Source organism: Pseudophryne corroboree, chromosome 6, assembly GCF_028390025.1.
Source record: "Pseudophryne corroboree isolate aPseCor3 chromosome 6, aPseCor3.hap2, whole genome shotgun sequence".
NCBI lineage: Eukaryota > Metazoa > Chordata > Amphibia > Anura > Myobatrachidae > Pseudophryne > Pseudophryne corroboree.
Window position 1 is genome coordinate 390,613,282 of NC_086449.1, and position 26,057 is coordinate 390,639,338.

The 26,057-nt window shown below is 47.7% G+C and overlaps 1 protein-coding gene across 9 annotated transcripts in view; it reads left to right on the forward strand.

Annotated features, from left to right (window-relative positions):
* TASOR2 (transcription activation suppressor family member 2) overlaps nucleotides 1-26,057 on the forward strand; it is a 259,706-nt gene that overhangs the window by 55,600 nt on the left and 178,049 nt on the right. For all 9 annotated transcript variants that reach the window (XM_063926781.1, XM_063926779.1, XM_063926786.1 and 6 more), the window contains 3 exons: nucleotides 1,074-1,146; nucleotides 1,237-1,311; nucleotides 2,485-3,219. In XM_063926781.1, the coding sequence (XP_063782851.1) occupies nucleotides 1,074-1,146; nucleotides 1,237-1,311; nucleotides 2,485-3,219 (883 nt within the window). The remainder of the gene's footprint in view (nucleotides 1-1,073; nucleotides 1,147-1,236; nucleotides 1,312-2,484; nucleotides 3,220-26,057) is intronic.

Below are 26,057 nucleotides of genomic sequence, written 5' to 3' on the forward strand. Positions count from 1 at the left end.
TTTGGGAACGTTAGGAGCAGCAGGTCGTGGAGTTTCTACGAAACAGCGTAGACAAGCTGCTACATGGTCATCAGTGCATGACCATCAGTGCGCATGTTGGTGCGCTTTTACAGGTTGGCTACGTTTGCGGCATCAGCATTTAGCTTTGGCCGTCTAGTATTACAGGTGCCAAACTGCTCTCCCGCCCAAGGGGGAAACTTTGGTACGTCCCAAGAGTACTCCAGTGACCCCTAGTGGATGAAAAAGAAAATAGGATTTTGGTACTTACCAGGTAAATCCTTTTCTTTGAATCCATAGGGGGCACTGGACGCCCACCCAGAACAGTTTACCTGTCTTGTGGTAATGTCTGTGGATCTTATGGTAACACTTCATCACCAATGCATTCGATGTTATGGTATCAACTGATTGTTATCAGTTCCGTTATGTGTCAACTTTAGGGTTGACCATTATATTATAATGTTATAGGTGCATATAATGTTATATGTTATTCTCTATGGTTCATCCTCTCTATCACTCCTGTTCGGCCCAGTAAAAATACTGAAGGCTCTATGGGATTATGGAGGGGATGGCCAGTTACTAATTTAAATATTTAAATATGTGCCATTTCCGGCTACGCCCAGTCCATAACCCAAGAGTACTCCAGTGCCCCCTATGGATTCAAAGAAAAGGATTTACCTGGTAAGTACCAAAATCCTATTTTTCTTGATTTGTGTCAGCTCTGTAAATGTGTATGCAGGTGCGGGCAGCTGCAAAGGCTACGGTAGGTGTCTCTATATAAATCCCAGCAGTTGTTACATAAGCATATTAGCGTGCAACTCTGAATCAAGCCCATTGTGTATTATAGTGTAACTAGAGTGGCCACCATTGCAACATCTGTTGGACCTTTTGTTTGATATGAAAGTGTTCACTTTACCTTGCAAACCCTTTTTTTATACCAGTTGTACAATGATCTGCCCAGATGTATCACCACTATTGCTCTAAGCTCTGTTTTCCACTCCCATTTTGACTAGTATTGTATGTAGTCAAGTGTGACATTCTCTCTTTCAGAGTCATTTATTGTCCTCTTGTTTTAGGCTGTAATCAAAGTATTGAATGACCAAGGATTTCTTATTTTGGTGGCCTCTTCTGCACTTAAGAACCACAAAGGTAACTTATCCTGTGGGAAATTGATATAATGAATGATCTTTTTATGATTTTATAAAAAATGATAAACACAGATTTTGCTTTTATTTGCAGGTGTCGGTGAAAGCGATTCTTCCCAACTTAATGCCTTGTTTTTATTTCCTCATACAAAGTTGTTGGCTGAAAGAGGTATAAAGCTATGCATTATTAATAAAGAAATTACTGTTTTGTAATATGTTCTAATAAGTCCATATAAAACCTTATGTATTGGTCATGTGAACTCGCATGCAGTGGTGAATTTTCATTAGTGTAGTATGTAGGCAGATTTTTACACCTAGCAACGGCAACACACACTGCTAAAACAATGTTATTTGACGGCAACTGTTGGCATTTCCTATAGCACAGAGTACCACTTTCTGATCCCATAGCAAGTTTCTGCTAGTTTTCCTGACCAGCCACATCATATTAGTACAGAGTTTCTGTATGGCTGCAGATCTGTTATTCAGGGATACCACAGTCCCTGACTGAGGGCCTAATTCAGACCTGATCGCAGCAGCAAAATTGTTCTCTAATGGGCAAAACCATGTGCACTGCAGGGGGGCAGATATAACGTGCAGAAAAATCTAGATTTGAGTGGGTTATTTTGTTTCTGTGCAGGGTAAATACTGACTGCTTTATTTTTACACTGCAATTTAGATTTCAATTTGAACAAACCCCACCCAATTCTAACTCTCTCTGCACACGTTATATTTGCCCAACCTGTCAATGCATGCTTTCAGTACAACCTGGGAACAACTGCTGTTTTCCCAATATAGCACTACGTAGGAAGCCATAACAAATGTGGTGTGACGATATTAGGAAGTAGTCGTTGAATTCTGCCCAGGTGACTAGAACCTGGGTGGATCTGAGGTATACTGTAAAATAAGGCTACTGAGCCTCTAAATCTGTCTCTTCCTGTGACTGCACTATTATTTTGTGTATTGGCTATACTAGGATTGGCTTTTTTACTGCGTCTCTATGGAATTTAGTATTCAGTGGTAAGCGTTAGAATGTTCTTGGATCCAGTAACATTAGGAAAAAGATTATCTCCGTTGCCTAGTTTTAAGGTAACTTGAGAACCTATCAAAACTTGTGCATATTTTTTTTTGTGTTTTGACATAAAAAAATGTTTTTAAAAAGCAGAACAAGAACTCTTTTAATATTGAAATTGGAACTGTGATTGCAAAAAGGTAAAGGGGTGTTAGCGTTAAATAACTCCTAATACTTTAGTCAAATATATGCCTCATAAGACTAAAACAAAAATGTAATGCAGCTAATTGACAATTAAATGTTTATTGTAGTTCACTTGTTTTTTTTTTATAGGTAGAGAAGAATGCAAGTTCATCAGAGATGACATTTCATTGCAGATATCTAATCTGTTGCCGGGCCTTCAATATGCCTATATGGAAACAAGCCAGATGCGTAAAAACAAAAACATTTATCCCGATACTTTGATGGAACGTTTTTTCAGAAAGTATGCATTTCTTCAAAGGGAGAGTCAAAGTCCCCCAGAGGTGGTGATAGAGCAAAGTGACAGCCCTAGTCTATTTCATGGTCATGAAAGTGACATTACTGAGAAGTGTGGTCAATTGGCCTATGCACGTCTGCAGTTTTATTTTTCATCACCTGTAAATTTTAGTGTTACACTAAAAAAAGTGTCCACCCTCTTATCGGAGACTGCAGTCTCTAGTAACAGTGACAAGTATGCCAAAAGTGGAGGCCATTTAGTAGGGCATGATCCTGTAGCCTCAGAGGCTAAGCTGCCCTTGGCAGTAGAAGCTAAGGTTGGCAGTGAAAGCCCACATGGAAGCAATGCTTTACAGAGCATAGCAAAGAGTTCAAAGAAAACCCCCCTGAAAAGAAGTGGAAGAAGAAGAGGAAAGAGAGGCAAAAGAAAACTTGTGCACCAAACTGCTCCATCTTCTACTGAAACAGGTGAGAACCAGACTTCAAACAAGAGACGAAAGCTACTATCTGAGGATCAGAAACAAGTTGGCTCGTCAAGCAAAACAACTGTCAAACTTACCATCGACCCATATCCACAGAGGAGAAAAAGAGGTTTGTAATCACATGTGGTTTCTGTCTTTGTATCCAGGTTTTAACCCCTGTACTATATATTTTTTTTTTCTTTTTACAGGACGTTGTCCCAGGTCTTCTAGTGGCACTGGCACCAAACTCATTTAGGTTACATGCTCTGGAGCCTGCTTGCACCAAGTTTATCACTTATACCCCTTTTCCACTAGCTTTTTTAAACACGGGTAAATGCGCGGGGGCGTGCATTTACCCGTGTTTTTCCCTAGTGGAAAAGGGTTCCCCGGCAAATTCCCGGATCAAGTGATCCGGGAATCCTACCCGGGTAGCTAGCCGGGTTGAACACGTGTTCAACCCGGCTAGCTGTCTAGTGTGAACGGGAGCCGTGTCGCCTTCACAGTGCATAGGGAGGGCAGCACTGGGAGATCATGTGATCTCCCAGCGCCGCGTCACCAACCCGGCAATTGCCGGGTTGGTGAGCGCTGTCTGCAGGGGGCTGTAGCACGGGTCGCAGCCGTGTCAGGCGACACGGCTGCGACCCGTGCTACACTAGTGGAAAAGGGGTATTTCTTGGTGTCTGGTGGAAATGACGAGTGCTTATGTTTCCTCACACTATAAATGGGTTATTGACCTGAGATACATGTAACATCTTTAGCCAGATAAGTTATATATAAGCTGCACTCCACACTTTCTCTGACTTGTTGTTCGCACCCCCTCCCCTGGCTTGTGCAACTTAATTTATGCTTTGCACGATACATTTGTATTTAATTTTAAGTCCTGCTGGAAAAGTGCTGTTACTGGCCTTTATATGTGAGGAAAGATTGTGCATTTTTTTGAACAAATGCTTTTGGTGATGATTAAAATTCTCAGTGGATCCTTTTTGTTTTACTTTTAGCTCTTATCATTATTACAGCAGATGCAAGTGTGGACTGCAGACACAAACCTTATAACCAGCTTGTCTCATTTTCGCCTTTTTTTATTTTTATTTCAATTCTTTTTATTTTGTTTTCCTTTCGTCTCTTCCTGTTTACCCTCAATGTCTTTTTAACATTATGGCTTTTTTTTTTTGTTACTTTATAATAAGAATTTACTTACCGATAATTCTATTTCTCGTAGTCCGTAGTGGATGCTGGGACTCCGTAAGGACCATGGGGAATAGCGGCTCCGCAGGAGACAGGGCACAAAAGTAAAGCTTTAGGATCAGGTGGTGTGCACTGGCTCCTCCCCCTATGACCCTCCTCCAAGCCTCAGTTAGGATACTGTGCCCGGACGAGCGTACATAATAAGGAAGGATTTTGAATCCCGGGTAAGACTCATACCAGCCACACCAATCACACCATACAACTTGTGATCTGAACCCAGTTAACGGTATGATAAAAACGTAGGAGCCTCTGAAAGATGGCTCACAACAATAAACAACCCGATGTTATTGTAACAATAACTATATACAAGTATTGCAGACAATCCGCACTTGGGATGGGCGCCCAGCATCCACTACGGACTACGAGAAATAGAATTATCTGTAAATAAATTCTTATTTTCTCTAACGTCCTAAGTGGATGCTGGGACTCCGTAAGGACCATGGGGATTATACCAAAGCTCCCAAACGGGCGGGAGAGTGCGGATGACTCTGCAGCACCGAATGAGAGAACTCCAGGTCCTCCTCAGCCAGGGTATCAAATATGTAGAATTTAGCAAACGTGTTTGCCCCTGACCAAGTAGCTGCTCGGCAAAGTTGTAAAGCCGAGACCCCTCGGGCAGCCGCCCAAGATGAGCCCACTTTCCTTGTGGAATGGGCTTTAACAGATTTTGGCTGTGGCAGGCCTGCCACAGAGTGTGCAAGCTGAATTGTACTACAAATCCAACGAGCAATCGTCTGCTTAGAAGCAGGAGCACCCAGCTTGTTGGGTGCATACAGGATGAAAAGCGAGTCAGATTTTCTGACTCCAGCCGTCCTGGAAACATATATTTTCCGGCCTTGACAACGTCTAGCAACTTGGAGTCCTCCAAGTCCCTAGTAGCCGCAGGCACCACAATAGGTTGGTTCAGGTGGACGCTGAAACCACCTTAGGGAGAAACTGAGGACGAGTCCTCAATTCCGCCCTGTCCGAATGGAAAATCAGATAAGGGCTTTTACAGGATAAAGCCGCCAATTCTGACACGCGCCTGGCCCAGGCCAGAGCCAACAGCATGACCACTTTTCCTGTGAGATATTTTAACTCCATAGATTTAAGTGGGTCAAACCAATGTGACTTTTGGGACCCAAAAACTACATTGAGATCCCAAGGTGCCACTGAAGGCACCAAAGGAGACTGTATATGCAGTACCCCTTTTACAAACGCCTGAACTTCAGGGACTGAAGCTAGTTCTTTTTGGAAGAAAATTGACAGAGCCGAAATTTGAACCTTAATGGACCCCAATTTCAGGCCCATAGACACTCCTGTTTGCAGGAAATGTAGGAATCGTCGAATTTCCTCCGTCGGGCCTTACTGGCCTCGCACCACGCAACATATTTTCGCCAAATGCGGTGATAATGTTTTGCGGTTACATCCTTCCTGGCTTTGATCAGGATAGGGATGACTTCTTCCGGAATGCCTTTTTCCTTCAGGATCCGGCGTTCAACCGCCATGCCGTCAAACGCAGCCGCGGTAAGTCTTGGAACAGACAGGGTCCTTGCTGGAGCAGGTCCCTTCTTAGAGGTAGAGGCTACGGATCCTCCGTGAGCATCTCTTGAAGTTCCGGTTACCAAGTCCTTCTTGGCCAAACCGGAGCCACGAATATAGTGCTTACTCCTCTCCATCTTATCAATCTCAGTACCTTGGGTATGAGAGGCAGAGGAGGGAACCCATACACTGATTGGTACACCCACGGTGTTACCAGAGCCTTTACAGCTATTGACTGAGGGTCCCTTGACCTGGCGCAATACCTGTCGAGTTTTTCCCAACGGTTTATAATCATGTGGAGGACTTCTGGGTGAAGTTCCCACTCTCCCGGGTGGAGGTCGTGCTGAGGAAATCTGCTTCCCAGTTGTCCACTCCCGGAATGAATACTGTTGACAGTGCTATCACATGGTTTTCCGCCCAGCGAAGAATCCTTGCAGCTTCTGCCATTGCCCTCCTGCTTCTTGTGGCACCCTGTCTGTTTACGCGGGTGACTGCCGTAATGTTGTCCGACTGGATCAACACCGGCTGACCTTGAAGCAGAGGTCTTGCTAAGCTTAGAGCATTGTAAATGGCCCTTAGCTTCAGGATATTTATGTGAAGTGATGTCTCCAGACTTGACCATAAGCCCTGGATATTCCTTCCCTGTGTGACTGCTCCCCAGCCTCGCAGGCTGGCATCCGTGGTCACCAGGACCCAGTCCTGAATGCCGAATCTGCGGCCCTCTAGAAGATGAGCACTCTGCAACCACCACAGGAGGGATACCCCTGTCCTTGGTGACAGGGTTATCCGCTGATGCATCTGAAGATGCGACCCGGACCATTTTTCCAGTAGGTCCCACTGGAAAGTCCTTGCGTGGAATCTGCCAAATGGGATTGCTTCGTAGGAAGCCACCATTTTTACACAGAACCCTTGTGCATTGATGCACTGAGACTTGGCTCGGTTTTAGGAGGTTCCTGACTAGCTCGGATAACTCCCTGGCTTTCTCCTCCGGGAGAAACACCTTCTTTCTGGACTGTGTCCAGGATCATCCCTAGGAACAGAAGACAAGTCGTCGGAACCAGCTGCGATTTTGGAATATTGAGAATCCAATCGTGCTGCCGCAACACTACCTGAGATAGTGCTACACTGACCTCCAACTGTTCCCTGGATCTTACCCTTATCAGGGAATCGTCCAAGTAAAGAATAACTAAAATTCCCTTCCTTCGAAGGAATATCATCATTTCGGTCCTTACTTTAGTAAAGACCCGGGGTGCTGTGGACCATCCCTACGGCAGCGTCTGAACTGATAGTGACAGTTCTGTAACATAACCTGAGGTACCCTTGGTGAGAAGGGTAATTTTTTTTTTTTTTTTGACATGAAGGTAAGCATCCTTGATGTCCCGAGACATCATGTAGTCCCCTTCTTCCAGGTTCGCAATCACTGCTCTGAGTGACTCAATCTTGAATTTGAACCTCTGTATTCAAAGATTTTAGATTTAGAATCTGTCTCACCGAGCCGTCTGGCTTCGGTACCACAATAGTGTGGAATAATACCCCGTTTCCTTTTGCAGGAGGGGTACCTTGATTATCACCTGCTGGGAATACAGCTTGTGAATGGCTTCCAAAACTGCCTCCCTGTCAGAGGGAGACGTCGGTAAAACCGACTTTTGGAAACGGCGAGGGGGAGACGTCTCGAATTCCAATTTGTACCCCTGAAATATTACCTGAAGGATCCAGGGGTCTACTTGCGAGTGAGCCCACTGCGCACTGAAATTCATTGAGAACGGGCCCCCACCGTGCCTGAGCTTGTAAAGCCCTAGCATCATACTGAGGGCTTGGCAGAGGCGGGAAAGGGTTTCTGTTCCTGGGAACTGGCTCATCTCTGTAGCCTTTTTCCTCTCCCTCTGTCACGAGCAGAAAAGAGGAACCTTTTGTCCGCTTGCCAACAAAGGACTGCGCCTGATAATACTGCGTCTTATTTTGAGAGGCGACCTGGGGTACAAACGTGGATATCCCAGCTGTTGCCGTGGCCACCAGGTCTGAAAGACCGACCCCAAATGTCCCCTTTTTTAAGACAATAATTCCAAATGCCGTTTGGAATCCGCCTCACCTGACCACTTTACTGGTAGAATTGGACAACGCACTTATACTTGATGCCAGTCGGCAATATTCCGCTGTGCATCTCGCATATATTTTAAATGCTCTATAGGCAATAATATACTGTCCTTATCTAGGATATCAATATTTCCAGTCAGGGAATCCGACCACGCCAACCCAGCACTGCACATCCAGGCTGAGGCGATTGCTGGTCGCAGTATAACACCAGTATGTGTGTAAATACATTTTAGGATACCCTCCTGCTTTCTATCAGCAGGATCCTTAAGGGCGGCCATCTCAGGAGAGGGTAGAGCCCTTGTTCTTACAAGCGTGTGAGCGCCTTATCCCCCCTAGGGGGTGTTTCCCAACGCACCCTAACCTCTGGCGGAAAAAGGTATACTGCCAATAACTTTTTAGAAATTATCGGGGGGAAACCCACGCATCATCACACACCTCATTTTATTTCTCAGATTCAGGAAAACTACAGGTAGTTTTTCCTCACCAAACATAATACCCCTTTTTGGTGGTAGTTATATTATCAGAAATGTGTAAACATTTTCCCTTGCCTCAATCATGTAACGTGTGGCCCTATTGGAAATCACAGTTGTCTCTTCACCGTCGACACAGGAGTCAGTATCCGTGTCGGCGTCTGTATCTGCCATCTGAGGTAACGTAGAGCCCCTGACGGCCTATGAGACGTTTGGACAGGCACAAGCTGAGTAGCCGGCTGTCTCATGTCAACCACTGTCTTTTATACAGAGCTGACACTGTCACGTAATTTTCAACAGTACATCCACTCAGGTGTCGACCCCCTAGGGGGTGACATCACTATTACAGACAATCTGCTCCGTCTCCACATCATTTTTCTCCTCATACATGTCGACACAAACATACCGACACACAGCACACACACAGGGAATGCTCTGATAGAGGACAGGACCCCACTAGCCCTTTGGGGAGACAGAGGGAGAGTTTGCCAGCACACACCAAAGCGCTATAAACTGTATAGGGACAACCTTATAATAAGTGTCTATCCCTTATAGCTGCTTATATATATTTTTAGCCAAATAAGTGCCCCCCCTCTCTGTTGTACCCTGTTTCTGTAGTGCAGTGCAGGGGAGAGTCTGGGAGCCTTCCTACCAGCGGAGCTGTGTGGGAAAATGGCGCCGTGTGCTGAGGAGATAGGCCCCGCCTCCTTCTCGGCGGGCTCTTCTCCCGCTTTTATCTGGAAAACTGGCAGGGGTTAAATACATCCATATAGCCCAGGGGCTATATGTGATGTATTTTTTGCCATAGGAGGTATTTACATTGCTGCCCAGGGCGCCCCCCCCCAGCGCCCTGCACCCTCAGTGACCGCAGTGTGAAGTGTGCTGGGAGCAATGGCGCACAGCTGCAGTGCTGTGCGCTACCTTAATGAAGACAGGAACGTCTTCTGCCGCCGATTTCTGGACCTCTTCACTCTTCAGCATCTGTAAGGGGGCCGGCGGCGCGGCTCCGGGACCCATCCAGGCTGTACCTGTGATCGTCCCTCTGGAGCTAATGTCCAGTAGCCAAGAAGCCCAATCCACTCTGCACGCAGGTGAGTTCGCTTCTTCTCCCCTTAGTCCCTCGATGCAGTGAGCCTGTTGCCAGCAGGTCTCACTGAAAATAAAAAACCTATTTAACCTTTACTTCTAAGCAGCTCAGGAGAGCCACCTAGCCTGCACCCTTCTCGTTCGGGCACAAAAATCTAACTGAGGCTTGGAGGAGGGTCATAGGGGGAGGAGCCAGTGCACACCACCTGATCCTAAAGCTTTACTTTTGTGCCCTGTCTCCTGCGGAGCCGCTATTCCCCATGGTCCTTACGGAGTCCCAGCATCCACTTAGGACGTCAGAGAAATCAGGGGTTCCCAACCACGGTCCACAAGGTACACTAGCAGTCCATGTTTTCAGGATAGCCATACTTGAGCACAGGTGACCTAATTAATACCTCAATTATTTTGCTTTAACCACCTGTGCTCAAGCATATCACTAAAACCTGGACGGTTAGCGTGCCTTGAGGACCAAGGCTGGGAAACCTTGCTGTATGTTCTCAAAACTTCTAGTAGGTCTGTTGAAATGGAAACACTAGTCATAAAAGATGATGATGATGATGATGATAATATTATTATTATCCTTTATTCATAATGGGCCACAAGGGTTTCCACAGCATCTAACAAAGTACCTAAATAAATGTGCACACAAGAAAATAGTGACTTCCAATAAAAGACAATGCAGGACAAGCACATGGTTTGTAAACATTGCTGAATCAGTGATCATAGCACTCAAGTAAGTAGCAGGGTGGCATAAACAAAATGTTAGGTGCCATTGAAAGGAATATGAAGTAGATAATAGTTTAAGTAAGCAAAGGAAAAGCACATGAGGGGAGAGGACCCTGCTTGTGAGAGCTTACATTTTAAAGGGAAGGGGCAAACAGGATGTGACACAAATGGGGTAGACAGTGAGCATGGAACAGCGGGTTAGGATGAGCGATAGCTGGCTTTGATGGAAATGTGGGTATTGAAAGCCTGTTTGAAGTTTTGTAGAGCAAGAGAATTCCAGAGGTAGGGAGCTTTTATGAAGGAGTGTGAGAATCTTGAATTGGGTTCTGAAAGGGAAGGGGAGTCAATGTAGCGCTTGTAGGAGAGGGAAGGCAGACTTAGTACATTTGGAGAGGAAGATGAGCCGGACAGCAGAATGGAGAATGGTTTGGAGTGGAGACAGGTGGTAGTGAGGGAGGCCATATAGGAAGGTTACAGTAAAATCTGGACATGACCATTAAGTGTATGAGGGTCTTAAGGGCCCTACACACTTGCAGATCTCACTGCACGATATGAACGTTCTCGTTCATTAATGAACGAGAAATCATTCATATAGTGCAGTGTGTAGGCATTAACGATGCACGGCCCCGCGCTCGTTAATCGTTGGTGCCCCGTCGCTTATGCATGCAGGCCAATATGGATGAGATTGTCCATATTAGCATGCAAAGCTACCTCCCCGCCGCCGGGTCGGCTGTATTCGGCGGCGGATCGGTGAGTGTGTAGGGCCCTTTAGTAGCATCCAGGGTGAGAAAGGGTCTGATCCTATAAATATTTCTCAGATGGAAATTGGCCAGATTGTGAAAGGTATTGAATATGTGGTTTGAAGAAGAGGGAGGTGTTGAGGATAACTCGACGCCTATGACTAATAAGACCGTACACTTGGGGGCCTAGAGGAGATGGTTGTGCCATCAATAGATAATGAAATTGTGGAAAGTGAGGTTACGCAGGAGGGTGGGAAGTTGATCAGCTCAGTCTTATACATAATTACTTTAAGAAAGTTTATAAAGTGAGGGTTTTTTGGAGGGTACTGCTTGTAACTGCATTTATCACTTTTTCTGCAGCGGGGTACACTGTGTTCCACATACATCGGGGTGTAGAGATGGATCTTGATCCAGGGGCACCAACAGGCTAAAGCTTTAGACTGTCCCAGGATGCATTGCGGGGCCTATAACCCCGCCTCCAGGCACTGTGAGCTCAGTTTTAGAGTTGGTGTCTGCATAAACAGGTCACTTAACGGGGAGGCTGCGCTAGACAGCCCTGAAAAAGCTATTTAGAAGACTTCAAGGGCTGCAGCACTTCATATGTCCGTGTGACATACTGTGCTGGGGCTCCATCACCTCCCCAGCGGCGTCGCATAGTCCTGCTGGCTCTGTTCCCGGGTACTTGCGGCGGAGGTGCTCCGATTCCTAGGCACACCACCACAGACGTTCTCCTGGATCGCGTGGCTGCTTCTAAGGGAGAAGGTAAGAGGGACCCGCCGTTAAATCACGTTCCGGTCGCTGTCTCAAGAGACGGACCGCGACTCTGTTGTGGACACTGGCCGTGCAGGGACCCGCTATATCCACCAGGGCAGAGGAGCACAGGTCGGATAATACATATCCATGTTTAATAAGGTTCCATAGTACCCGGTGGTGAGGACCAGCATAGGGGATAAGGTGCTTGACCTGCAGCCCCTCCCCCACCTCCGGGCACCATCTACTGCTGGTGTTCCCGTCCTGGAGCTGCTTCACACTCTCCCTCAGTCCCTGCCTGAGACTTTGGATGCCATCTTACACAGTAGCTGCGGCTGCTCTCCGGGACTGCAAGGTAAGGTCTCCTCTGTAAATCCGCCTGATTTATCAGCGCTGTGATTCTACAGACACTTAAGTATCCTACATGTCATATTAAGACAGCGTTAGTAAAGTACAGGTGTACCTCTACCAGAATATATTGTACGAGCATAAATATATATTTCTCTGACGTCCTAGTGGATGCTGGGAACTCCGAAAGGACCATGGGGAATAGCGGCTCCGCAGGAGACTGGGCACAACTAAAGAAAGCTTTTAGGTCACCTGGTGTGCACTGGCTCCTCCCACTATGACCCTCCTCCAAGCCTCAGTTAGATTTTGTGCCCGGCCGAGGTTGGATGCACACTAGGGGCTCTCCTGAGCTTCTAAAAAGAAAGTATATAATTAGGTTTTTTATTTTACAGTGAGACCTGCTGGCAACAGGCTCACTACAGCGAGGGACTAAGGGGAGAAGAAGCGAACCTACCTGCTTGCAGCTAGCTTGGGCTTCTTAGGCTACTGGAGACCATTAGCTCCAGAGGGATCGACCGCATGGAACTGGCCTTGGTGTTCGGTCCCGGAGCTGCGCCGCCGTCCCCCTTACAGAGCCAGAAGCAAGAAGAGGTCCGGAAAATCGGCGGCAGAAGACATCAGTCTTCACCAAGGTAGCGCACAGCACTGCAGCTGTACGCCATTGCTCCTCATACACACTTCACACTCCGGTCACTGAGGGTGCAGGGCGCTAGGGGGGGGCGCCCTGAGCAGCAATAAAAACACCTTGGCTGGCAAAAATACCACAATATATAGCCCCAGAGGCTATATATGTGATAATTACCCCTGCCAGAATCCATAAAAAAGCGGGAGAAAAGTCAGCGAAAAAGGGGCGGAGCTATCTCCTTCAGCACACTGGCGCCATTTCTCCCTCACAGCTCCGCTGGAAGGAAGCTCCCTGGCTCTCCCCTGCAGTCTACACTACAGAAAAGGGTAAAAAAGAGAGGGGGGGGGGGCACTAAAATTAGGCGCAGTATATATAACAGCAGCTATAGGGGTCATAATTCAGTTAGTCCCTGCATTATATAGCGCTCTGGTGTGTGCTGGCATACTCTCACTCTGTCTCCCCAAAGGGCTTTTGTGGGTCCTGTCCTCTGTTAGAGCATTCCCTGTGTGTGTGCGGTGTGTCGGTACGGCTGTGTCGACATGTTTGATGAGGATAATGATGTGGAGGCGGAGCAGATGCCTATAGAAGGGATGTCACCCCCTGCGGGGCAGACACCTGAGTGGATGGATTTATGGAAGAAATTGCGTGCACGTGTCGACTCCTTACACATAAAATTTGACGACATGCCAAATGCGGGACAGCCGGCTTCTCAGCTCGTGCCTGTCCAGGCGTCTCAAAGGCCATCGGGGGCTCTAAAACGCCCGCTACCTCAGATGGCAGACGCGGATGTCGACACGGATACTGACACCAGTGTCGATGACGATGAGTCTAGTCTAATGTCCACTAAGGCCATTCGTTGCATGATTGAAGCAATGAAAGAGGTGTTACAAATTTCTGATATAAACCCAGGTACCACTAAAAAGGGTATTATGTTTGGGGAGAAAAAACTACCCGTAGTTTTTCCCCCATCAGAAGAATTAAATGAAGTGTGTGAAGAAGCGTGGGCTTTCCCTGATAAAAGATTGGTAATCTCTAAGAAGTTACTAATGGCGTTCCCTTTCCCGCCAGAGGTCACGTTGGGAGACACCCCCTAGGGTGGATAAAGCGCTCACACGTTTGTCTAAAAAGGTGGCACTACCGTCTCCGGATACGGCCGCCCTCAAGGAACCTGCTGATAGAAAGCAGGAGGCGATCCTGAAGTCTGTATATACACACTCAGGCATTATACTTAGACCAGCTATTGCATCAGCATGGATGTGCAGTGCTGCCGCTGCGTGGTCAGATCCCCTGTCTGAAATTATTGACACCCTAGACAGGGACACTATTCTGCTAACCATAGAGCATATAAAAGACTCAGTCTTATACATGAGAGATGCACAGAGGGAGATCTGCCGGCTGGCATCTAAAATAAGTGCATTGTCCATTTCTGCTAGGAGAGGCTTATGGACTCGCCAGTGGACAGGGGATGCAGATTCAAAAAGGCACATGGAAGTTTTGCCTTATAAGGGGGAGGAGTTATTTGGGGATGGTCTCTCGGACCTAGTTTCCACAGCAACTGCTGGGAAGTCAGCATTTTTACCCCATGTTCCCACACAGCCTAAAAAGGCGCCGTTTTATCAGGTACAGTCCTTTCGGACTCAGAAAAACAGGCGTGGAAAAGGCGGGTCCTTTCTGTCCAGAGGCAGAGGTAGGGGAAAAAGGCTGCAACAAACAGCAGGTTCCCAGGAGCAAAAGTTCTCCCCCGCTTCTTCCAAGTCCGCCGCATGACGGTGGGGCTCCACAGGCGGAGCCAGGTACGGTGGGGGGCCGCCTCAAAAATTTCAGCGATCAGTGGGCTCGCTCACAGGTGGATCCCTGGATCCTGCAAATAGTATCTCAAGGGTACAAACTGGAATTCGAGGCGTCTCCACCCCACCGGTTCCTAAAATCTGCCTTGCCAATTACTCCTTCAGACAGGGAGGCTGTGCTAGCGGCAATTCACAAGCTGTATTCCCAGCAGGTGATAATCAAGGTGCCCCTACTTCAACAAGGACGGGGTTACTATTCCACACTGTTTGTGGTACCGAAACCGGACGGTTCGGTGAGACCCATTTTAAATTTGAAATCCTTGAAACATACATAAAAAAAATTCAAGTTCAAGATGGAATCGCTCAGGGCGGTTATTGCAAGCCTGGACGAGGGGGATTACATGGTATCCCTGGACATCAAGGATGCTTACCTGCATGTCCCCATTTACTATCCTCACCAGGAGTACCTCAGATTTGTGGTACAGGATTGCCATTACCAATTCCAGACGCTGCCGTTTGGACTCTCCACGGCACCGAGGGTGTTTACCAAGGTAATGGCGGAAATGATGATACTCCTTCGAAGGAGTTTTAATTATCCCGTACTTGGACGATCTCCTAATAAAGGCGAGGTCCAAGGAGCAGTTGTTGGTGGGAGTAGCACTATCTCAGGAGGTGCTACACCAGCACGGTTGGATTCTGAATATTCCAAAATCACAGCTGGTTCCGACGACACGTCTACTGTTCCTGGGTATGATTCGGGATACAGTCCAGAAAAAAGTGTTTCTCCCGGAGGAGAAAGCCAAGGAGCTGTCATCTCTAGTCAGAGACCTCCTGAAACCAAAACAGGTATCGGTGCATCACTGCACGCGGGTCCTGGGAAAGATGGTGGCTTCTTACGAAGCAATTCCTTTCGGCAGGTTCCATGCCAGAATCTTTCAGTGGGACCTGTTGGACCAATGGTCCGGATCGCATCTTCAGATGCATCGCCTAATAACCCTGTCTCCAAGAACCAGGGTGTCTCTGCTGTGATGGCTGCAGAGTGCTCATCTTCTAGAGGGCCGCAGATTCGGCATACAGGACTGGGTCCTGGTGACCACGGATGCCAGCCTTCGAGGCTGGGGGGCAGTCACACAGGGAAGAAACTTCCAAGGACTATGGTCGAGTCAGGAGACTTCCCTACACATAAATATTCTGGAACTAAGGGCCATTTACAATGCCCTAAGTCAGGCAAAATCCCTGCTTCTACACCAGCCGGTACTGATCCAGTCAGACAACATCACGGCGGTCGCCCATGTAAATCGACAGGGCGGCACAAGAAGCAGGATGGCAATGGCAGAAGCCACAAGGATTCTCCGATGGGCGGAAAATCACGTACTAGCACTGTCAGCAGTGTTCATTCCGGGAGTGGACAACTGGGAAGCAGACTTTCTCAGCAGGCACGACCTCCACCCGGGAGAGTGGGGACTTCATCCAGAAGTCTTCACACTGATTGTAAATCGATGGGAACGGCCACAGGGGGACATGATGGCGTCCCGCCTAAACAAAAAACTAGAGAGATATTGCGCCAGGTCAAGGGACCCTCAGGCGATAGCTGTGGACGCTCTAGTGTCACCGTGGGTGTACCAGTCAGTTTATATGTTCCCTCCTCTGCCTCTCATACCAAGGGAACTGAGAATAATAAGAAAACGAGGAGTAAGAACAATACTCGTGGTTCCGGATTTGCCAAGACGAGCGTGGTACCCGGAACTTCAAGAGATGATCTCAGAGGACCCGTGGCCTCTGCCGCTCAGACAGGACCTGCTGCAGCAGGGGCCCTGTCTGTTCCAAGACTTACCGCGGCTGCGTTTGACGGCATGGCGGTTGAACGCCGGATCCTGAAGGAAAAGGGCATTCCGGAGGAAGTCATTCCTACGCCGATTAAAGCCAGGAAAGATGTAACTGCAAAGCATTATCACCGCATATGGCGGAAATATGTTGCTTGGTGTGAGGCCAAAAAGGCCCCAACAGAGGAATTTCAACTAGGTCGATTTCTGCATTTCCTACAAGCAGGAGTGACTATGGGCCTGAAATTAGGCTCCATTAAGGTACAGATCTCGGCTCTGTCGATTTTCTTCCAGAAAGAACTAGCTTCACTACCTGAAGTTCAGACATTTGTGAAAGGAGTGCTGCATATTCAGCCCCCGTTTGTGCCTCCAGTGGCACCTTGGGATCTCAACGTGGTGTTGAGTTTCTTAAAATCACATTGGTTTGAGCCACTTAAAACCGTGGATCTAAAATATCTCACGTGAAAGTGGTCAAGTTATTGGCCTTGGCTTCAGCCAGGCGTGTGTCAGAATTGGCAGCTTTGTCATGTAAAAGCCCTTATCTGATTTTCCATATGGATAGGGCGGAATTGAGGACTCGTCCCCAGTTTCTCCCTAAGGTGGTATCAGCTTTTCACTTGAACCAACCTATTGTGGTGCCTGCGGCTACTAGGGACTTGGAGGATTCCAAGTTACTGGACGTAGTCAGGGCCTTGAATATTTATGTTTCCAGGACGGCTAGAGTCAGGAAAACTGACTCGCTATTTATCCTGTATGCACCCAACAAACTGGGTGCTCCTGCTTCTAAGCAGACTATTGCTCGCTGGATTTGTAGCACAATTCAGCTGGCGCATTCTGCGGCTGGACTGCCGCATCCTAAATCAGTAAAAGCCCATTCCACAAGGAAGGTGGGCTCATCTTGGGCGGCTGCCCGAGGGGTCTCGGCTTTACAACTTTGCCGAGCTGCTACTTGGTCAGGAGCAAACACGTTTGCAAAATTCTACAAATTTGATACCCTGGCTGAGGAGGACCTTGAGTTCTCTCATTCGGTGCTGCAGAGTCATCCGCACTCTCCCGCCCGTTTGGGAGCTTTGGTATAATCCCCATGGTCCTTTCGGAGTTCCCAGCATCCACTAGGACGTCAGAGAAAATAAGATTTTACTCACCGGTAAATCTATTTCTCGTAGTCCGTAGTGGATGCTGGGCGCCCATCCCAAGTGCGGATTGTCTGCAATACTTGTACATAGTTATTGTTAACTAAAGGGTTATTGTTGAGCCATCTGTTGAGAGGCTCAGTTGTTTTCATACTGTTAAACTGGGTATAGTATCACGAGTTATACGGTGTGATTGGTGTGGCTGGTAGGAGTCTTACCCGGGATTCAAAATCCTTCCTTATTATGTCAGCTCGTCCGGGCACAGTGTCCTAACTGAGGCTTGGAGGAGGGTCATAGTGGGAGGAGCCAGTGCACACCAGGTGACCTAAAAGCTTTCTTTAGTTGTGCCCAGTCTCCTGCGGAGCCGCTATTCCCCATGGTCCTTTCGGAGTTCCCAGCATCCACTACGGACTACGAGAAATAGATTTACCGGTGAGTAAAATCTTATTATTTTTCTCGTACGTCCTAGAGGATGCTGGGGATGCTTCAAGAACCATGGAGTATAGGACATGGGCACACTATAAGACTTTGAATGGGTGTGAACTGGCTCCTCCCTCTATGCCCCTCCCCCAGACTCCAGTTAGATTCTGTGCCCAGTGAGACTGGAGGCACACTGAGGAGCTCTCCTGAGTTTCTCAGAAAAATACTTTATTTAGTTTTGTTATTTTCAGGGAGACCTGCCGGCTAGAGGCTCCCTGCATCGTGGTAGTGAGGGGAGAGAAGCAGACCTACTTCTTAAGAGTTCACGGGCCCTGCTTCTTAGGCTACTGGACACCATTAGCTCCAGAGGGTTCGATCACTACGGTGTGCCTAGTTGCTTGTTCCCAGAGCCGCGCCGTCGCCCACTCACAAAAGCCGGAAGATAGAAGCCGGGTGAGTATGAGAAGGCAGAAGACTTCAGTGACGGCAAAAGAGGTACCGCGCAGCGCGCCATGCTCCCACGCTTATCACGGCACTGCAGGGTGCAGGGCGCAGCAGGGGGGGGGCGCCCTGGGCAGCATGAGACCTCAGATCAGACTGGCATGTATAATAACCGTGTTCCGGCCACTAGTTCAGGGACCCCCGCCAGTATAATCAGTATTTTGAGCGGGACTGAAGCGCGCCAGGTAGGGGGCGTGGCTTAGCCGCACAGCTCTATCTTCTCTCTTCTCAGAAGCTGCAGAGACGCTGACCCTGTCTTCCGCACTGCTGTACAAGTAGCAGGGTTAAAAATGGTGGGGGGTGGGGGAGCGGCACAGGCAATTTGGTGCTGATTATATTAAAAGCGCTAACGGCTGGGCAGTCACCTTACTGGCCTCCGTACCGGGATAGGAGCTGGGTGTGAGCTGGCAGATCTCTCTCTGTGTCCCTCTTGCAGGCTTTATTGTGGGTTTGTCTCCTATAGCCCCAGTGTACTTGTGGCTGTCGTTACGTGTGTGTCGACATGTCTGAGGCAGAATGGTCTTCCCAGGAGGAGGCTGGAGTGGGGACTGAAAATACTGTGAGTGGCTGTGTCGGCACTGCCGACGGATGATTGGGTGAATGTGCTGAGTGTTTTAAATGAAAATGTGACAAAATTGACTAAGAGATTTGATAAATCTGAGTTTAAGAACCAAACATGGAGAAAATCCATGGAAGATGCTTTGTCACAGACCCAGACCCCTTCAGGGTCGCAGAAACGTGAATTTGCCCAGAAAGTAGATACAGATACCGACACGGACTCTGATTCTAGTGTCGACTATAGTGATGCCAGATTACATCCAAAACTGGCCAAGAGTATTCGGTACATGATTGTGACGATAAAGGACGTACTACATATTACTGAGGACCCTGCTGTCCCTGATACAAGGGTCAGTATGTTTAAAGGAAAGAAACCTGAGGTAACGTTTCCTCCCACTCATGAACTGAACGCACTATTTGAAAAGGCTTGGGAAAATCCTGACAAAAGGATACATGTTCCCAAAAGAATTCCAGTGGCATTTCCGTTCCCCTCTGGGGACAGGGAAAGGTGGGAGTCAATCCCCATGGTAGACAAAGCTTTATCGCGTCTATCCAAAAAGGTGGCGCTTCCGTCCCCTGACACGGCAGCCCTAAAGGATCCTGCGGATCGTAAGCAGGAAAATACACTAAAATCCATTTGTCACTACAGGGTCGCTACTCAGGCCTGCCGTTGCTGCGGCATGGGTGAGTAGCGCTATTGAAAAGTGTGCAGATAACTTGTCATCAGAGGTAGATTCCCTAGACAGGGATAGTGTACTTTTGACTCTGGGTCACATCAGAGACGCTGCAGCAGATTTAAAAGAAGCTGTAAGGGATATTGGCCTTTTGGGTTCAAGGGCCAATGCCATGGCGGTCTGTGCAAGGAGAGCGTTGTGCTTACATCAATGGAATGCTGATGCTGACTCTAAGAAGGCGATGGAGGCTCTACTGTTTAACGGTAGGGTTTTGTTTGGCAACGGCCTCACTGACCTGGTGTCTACAGCTACCGCGGGTAAGTCTTCCTTTTTACCTTATGTCCCTGCGCAGCAGAAGAAATCGCCTCACTATCAGATGCAGTCCTTTCGGCCCAATAAATTCAAAAAAGGTGGGTCCTCCTTCCTTGCTGCAAGGGGGAGAGGTCGGGGAAAAAGGTCACAGGCTGTGGCAAGTTCCCAGGAGCAGAACCAAATCCACTGGCTTCTACCAAATCCACTGCATGACGCTGGGGCTCCTCTGCGGTAGTCCGTACCAGTGGGGGCACGTCTCAAGCTCTTCAGCCACGTCTGGGTACACTCGGGCCTGGATAGTAGACATTGTAACCCAGGGGTACAAGTTAGAGTTTCAAGACGTGCCCCCTCACCGATTTTTCAAATCGGCCTTGCCAGCTTCTCTTCCAGGAAGAGAGATAGTAAGCGCTGCGATACTAAAGTTGTGTCAAAATCAAGTGATTGTCATGGTACCCCCGTCTCAACAGGGGGAAGGTTTTCATTCGAGCCTGTTTGTGGTCCCGAAGCTGGATGGCTCAGTCAGACCGATTCTAAACCTAAAATCCCTCAATTTCTTTCTGAAAAGATTCAAGTTCAAGATGGGAGTCTCTACGAGCAGTGATCTCCAGACTGGAGGAGGGGGATTTTATGGTGTCTTTCGACATAAAAGATGCCTACTTACATGTCCCCATATATCCCCCACATCAGGCTTACCTGAGATTTGCTGTGCAGGATTGTCATTACCAATTTCAGACGTTGCCGTTTGGTCTGTCCACGGCTCCGAGGATTTTCACCAAAGTAATGGCGGAAATTATGGTTCTCCTGCGCAAGCAGGGTATCACAATTATCCCGTACTTGGACGATCTCCTGATTAAAGGCGAGGTCCAAGGAGCAATTGTTGAAGAATGTTGCCATTTCACTGACGATTCTGCAACAACACGGTTGGCTCCTAAATTTGCCAAACTCACAGTTGGATCCGACGACACGGCTGTCGTTCCTTGGTATGATTCTGGATACAGAATTGCAGAGAGTTTTTCTTCCAGTGGAAAAAGCTCTGGAAATACAGAACATGGTAAAACAGATTCTGAAACCGGCAAAGGTGTCCGTTATTCACTGCACTCGGTTGCTGGGAAAGATGGTGGCGGCCTACGAGGCCATTCCGTATGGCAGGTTCCATGCCAGGGTGTTTCAGAGGAACCTGCTGGACCAGTGGTCCGGGTCTCACCTGGACATGCACTGGAAAATAATTCTATCTCCCAGGACCATAATTTCCCTTCTGTGGTGGCTGCACAGTTCTCACCTTCTGGAAGGACGCAGGTTCGGGATTCAGGATTGGATCCTGGTAACCACAGATGCAAGCCTTCGAGGCTGGGGAGCAGTCACACAGGGAAGAAATTTTCAGGGAAAGTGGTCAGGCCAGGAAGCTTGTCTACACATAAACATTCTGGAATTAAGAGCCATCTACAACTGCATACTGCAAGCAGAACATCTTCTTCGGGGTCTGCCGGTCTTGATTCAGTCAGACAACGTGACAGCAGTGGCGTACATAAACAGCCAAGGCGGTACAAAGAGCAGAGCGGCGATGGCCACGAAAATTCTTCGCTGGGCGGAAAGACATGCCAGCGCTCTGTCGGCGGTCTTCATTCCAGGAGTGGACAACTGGGAAGCAGACTTCCTCAGCAGACACGATCTCCATCCAGGAGAGTGGGGTCTTCATCAAGAGGTCTTTGCAGAAGTGACAAGTCGTTGGGGAGTTCCTCAAGTGGACATGATGGCGTCCCGCCTCAACAAGAAACTTCAGAGATATTGTTCCAGGTCAAGGGACCCTCAAGCGATAGCGGTGGACGCCCTAGTGACACCGTGGGTGTTTCAGTCGGTCTATGTGTTCCCTCCACTTCCACTCATTCCAAAGGTGATAAAAATTTATAAGAACAAGGGTTCAGGCAATCCTCATTGTTCCGGATTGGCCAAAAAGGGCCTGGTATCCAGATCTTCAGGAGTTGCTCATAGAAGATCCCTGGCCTCTTCCTCTTCGGGAGGACCTGTTACAACAGGGGCCGTGCGTGTATCAGGACTTACCGCGGCTGCGTTTGACGGCGTGGCGGTTGAACGCCAAATCCTAGCCCGAAAGGGTATTCCCAGTGAAGTCACTCCTACACTTCTTCAGGCTAGAAAAGAAGTAACGGCAAAGCATTATCACCGTATTTGGAGAAAATGTGTCTTGGTGTGAATCCAAGAAGGCTCCTACGGAAGAATTTCACCTGGGGCGTTTGCTCCATTTCCTACAAGCAGGTGTGGATGCGTGCCTAAAGTTAGGCTCTATTAAAGCACAGATTTCGGCCTTGTCGATCTTTTTTCAAAAAGAATTGGCCTCCCTTCCAGAAGTTCAGACCTTCGTAAAAGGCGTGCTGCACATCCAACCTCCCTTTGTGCCCCCAGTGGCACCATGGGACCTTAATGTGGTGTTGCAATTCTTGCAATCACATTGGTTTGAACCTTTGCGCAAGGTTGAGTTAAAATTCCTTACTTGGAAAGTGGTCCTGTTGTTGGCCTTGGCGTCTGCAAGGCGAGTGTCTGAGTTGGCGGCTTTGTCTCACAAAAGCCCCTATTTGATTTTCCATGCTAATAGAGCGGAGTTGAGAACTCGTCAGCAATTTCTGCCAAAAGTGGTTTCATCATTTCATGTTAACCAGCCAATTGTGGTGCCAGTGGCTACTGACGCCTTGGCGGAGTCATAGTCTCTCGATGTGGTCAGAGCTTTGAAGATCTATGTCGACAGAACGGCGCAGATTAGGAAAACCGAGGCTATGTTTGTCCTGTGGGCTCCCAACAAGATTGGGGCTCCTGCTTCTAAGCAGACTATTGCACGCTGGATTTGTAATACGATTCAGCAAGCTCATTCTACGGCAGGATTGCCGTTACCGAAGTCGGTGAAAGCCCATTCTACCAGAAAGGTGGGCTCATTCTTGGTGGCTGCCCGGGGAGTCTCGGCGTTACAACTTTGCCAAGCTGCTACTTGGTTGGGTGCAAACACTTTTGCGAAGTTTTACAAGTTTGATACCCTGGCTGAGGAGGACCTCTTGTTTGGTCAATCGGTGCTGCAGAGTCATCCGCATTCTCCCATTCTAGAGCTTTGGTATAAACCCCATGGTTCTTGAAGCATCCTCTAGGACGTATGAGAAAATAGGATTTTAATACCTACCGGTAAATCCTTTTCTCTTAGTCCGTAGAGGATGCTGGGCGCCCGTCCCAGTGCGGGCTGTATCTGCAGTTTGGTTATAGTTACGCTCATGTTGCGTTGAGTTCAGCCAGCCTGTGACTGTTGTTGGTCATGCCATTGCATGCGTTGTTGTTGAATGCTATGTTGTACGGCGTGTTTGAGGTGTGAGCTGGTCTGTATCTCACCTTAGTTTACAATAATTAAATATATCTTTTTCCTCAAAATGTCAGTCTCCCTGGCCCCAGTTCCTATAACTGGAGTCTGGGGGAGGGGCATAGAGGGAGGAGCCAGTTCACACCCATTCAAAGTCTTATAGTGTGCCCATGTCCTATACCCCATGGTTCTTGAAGCATCCCCAACATCCTCTACCGACTAAGAGAAAAGGATTTACCGGTAGGTATTAAAATCCTATTATTATCTCTATACTAGTCCAGTGCAGTTTTATTGTCTGACTGAAATAATTATCTGCATTGTTACTGTGACTATGTGTGCCTGCATCTGCTGTGTGGTTTCACTTTCAGTGTATCACAAGCTATAGCTATCACTGTATTCTGTACCCTAGGAGACTAGGTGCGACAGGTCTATTATATAGTGCTGCGCAGTATTTACAGTTACGTGTATTTTACTGTGTATTTCAGTCACCTCATACCGCATATATGCTCTACTTGTGTTTTGCATTTTCTGCAACATAAATAGGGGATTTATTTGCAGGTACAGGTTGAGTATCCCATATCAAATATTCCGAAATACGGAATTTTTTGAGTGAGATAGTGAAACCTTTGTTTTCTGATGGCTCAATGTACACATACTTCGTTTAATACACAGTTATTAAAAATATTGTATTAAATGTCCTTCAGGCTGTGTATAAGGTGTATATGAAATATAAATGAATTGTGTGAATGTACACATACTTTGTTTAATGTACAAAGTTTTAAAAAATATTGGCTAAAATAACATTCAGGCTGTGTGTATAAGGTGTATATGAAACAAATGCATTCTGTGCTTAGACTTGGGTCCCATCGCCATGATATCTCATTATTGTATGCAATTATTCCAAAATACGGAAAAATCCGATATCCAAAATACTTCTGGTCCCTATCATTTTGGATAAGGGATACTCAACCTGTATTGTATTTGTCTGGCTATATTGTACTATTACGCTCTAAGGTTACATTCACCATAATGTCTACCACAAAGGGCGGGAAATCCGTAGACGCTCCTGAATCATGCAGCGCATGCGCCAAGGATTTGCCTGAGGGGGAAGTTTTGAAGGATGGTCTGTGTAATATGTGCCATACATCTCCCAGTAAGCCCGCTACTCCTGTAGCCAATCAGGAGCCACCTTGGGCGGCGTTCTTAAATATGCTTAATACACATGTGACATGCCTTGCGCCCCCTATGGGACCTCCTGTGCCATTGCAGCCACATATTGTCCCTATGGTTAATCCACCCTGGGCGGATACTCTGTGTAACCAAGTACAACAATTGAATCAATCTTTGGTTAGGCAAAAATCTACCTCACGTCCCTCTGCGATCAAGGGGTCATCTAAGCGGGCCGCCTCCTCCTCACAATGCACTTATATCTCAGATGATACTTCTGATGAGGATGGGGAGTATACTGACCCGTAAGACACTGATAGTCTCTTCTGACAAGGAAACTACAACGCAAGTTGATGTCCCTGACCTAGTGGTGGCTATTAAGCTGATTCTACAAATGGATGATGATGTAGATCCCACTACTGCATCTAAGAAACCTGATAAATTTAAACGTCAGAAGGTAGCTAAAGTAGTCTTACCACATTCTGACCATTTGATAGACATTCGTCAGGAGCCCTGGTCTTCTCCAGAAAAGAGATTCTCCCTGTCTAAAAAGATGCTAGCTCGTTATCCTGTTTACACTGAGTTGTGCAACAAGTGGGAAAATCCACCGCCGCTGGATTCACATGTCACCCTTCTTGTGGTGTCATCTACTCTGCCTGTCACCACTGTCACCTCACTGAAGGAACCGACAGATAAGCGTGTGGAGGAATGCCTGAAGTCTATTTACTCCCTTACAAGTGCTGTACATAGACCCACTATAGCAGCCTCCTGGGCCGCAAAAGGAATTGAAGCATGGGTTCAGGCATTAGAGGATGAGCTGCCTCCAGGATTTAACTAACCCTGCCAGACAATATCTGTCCCATATTACCACCACCTCCCATTATATCTAGGAGGCGTTCTCTGAGGCAGGTGTAATGGTGGCCAAGGCGTCGACTACGTCCATTCTGGCTCGCCGTATTCTGTGGTTGAGGTCATGGAAGGTGGACCTGGACTCCAAAAAGGCCTTAGAGGTACTCCCTTTTAAGGGAGACATCCTATTTGGGGAGGATCTGAATAAGATTGTAACTGACTTAGCGGCTGCTAAGACTGCATTTTTCCCGAATACTAATCCTTCTGCACAGAAGGCAAAGAGTACCACTTTTCGTTCCTTTCGACCTCAAGGGAAAGTAAAAGGTCAGGCATACCCGAGACAAACTCCTGCTCCCAAAACCACTAAGCAAAACAATCCTGGGCTGCCCGTCAGCCTGCTTCCAAACAAGACAAGCCTGCTGCATGATGGGGCGGGCCTCCCCCTGGGGGATTCCAGGGTGGGAATCTGACTTCTGCAATTCACCCAGGTCTGATTAAAGACCACTTCAGACTCATGGGTGCGAGAAGTCGTCTCTCACGGGTACGCAGTCTCTTTCAAGAGACGTCCCCCTCGCCAGTTCCGAACGATGGTTATCCCTTCGGACCCGTTGAAGGTGCAAGCTCTACACTTGTTTGTGCGTTCCCTCCTGGATACAGGAGTGGTAGTGCCGGTACCCCTGTCCCAGAGAGGCAGAGGAGGACACTACTCGACCCTGTTTCTAGTCCCGAAACCCAGTGGGTCTTTCCGGCCTATACTCAACCTCAAATCACTGAACAAATTTGTAAG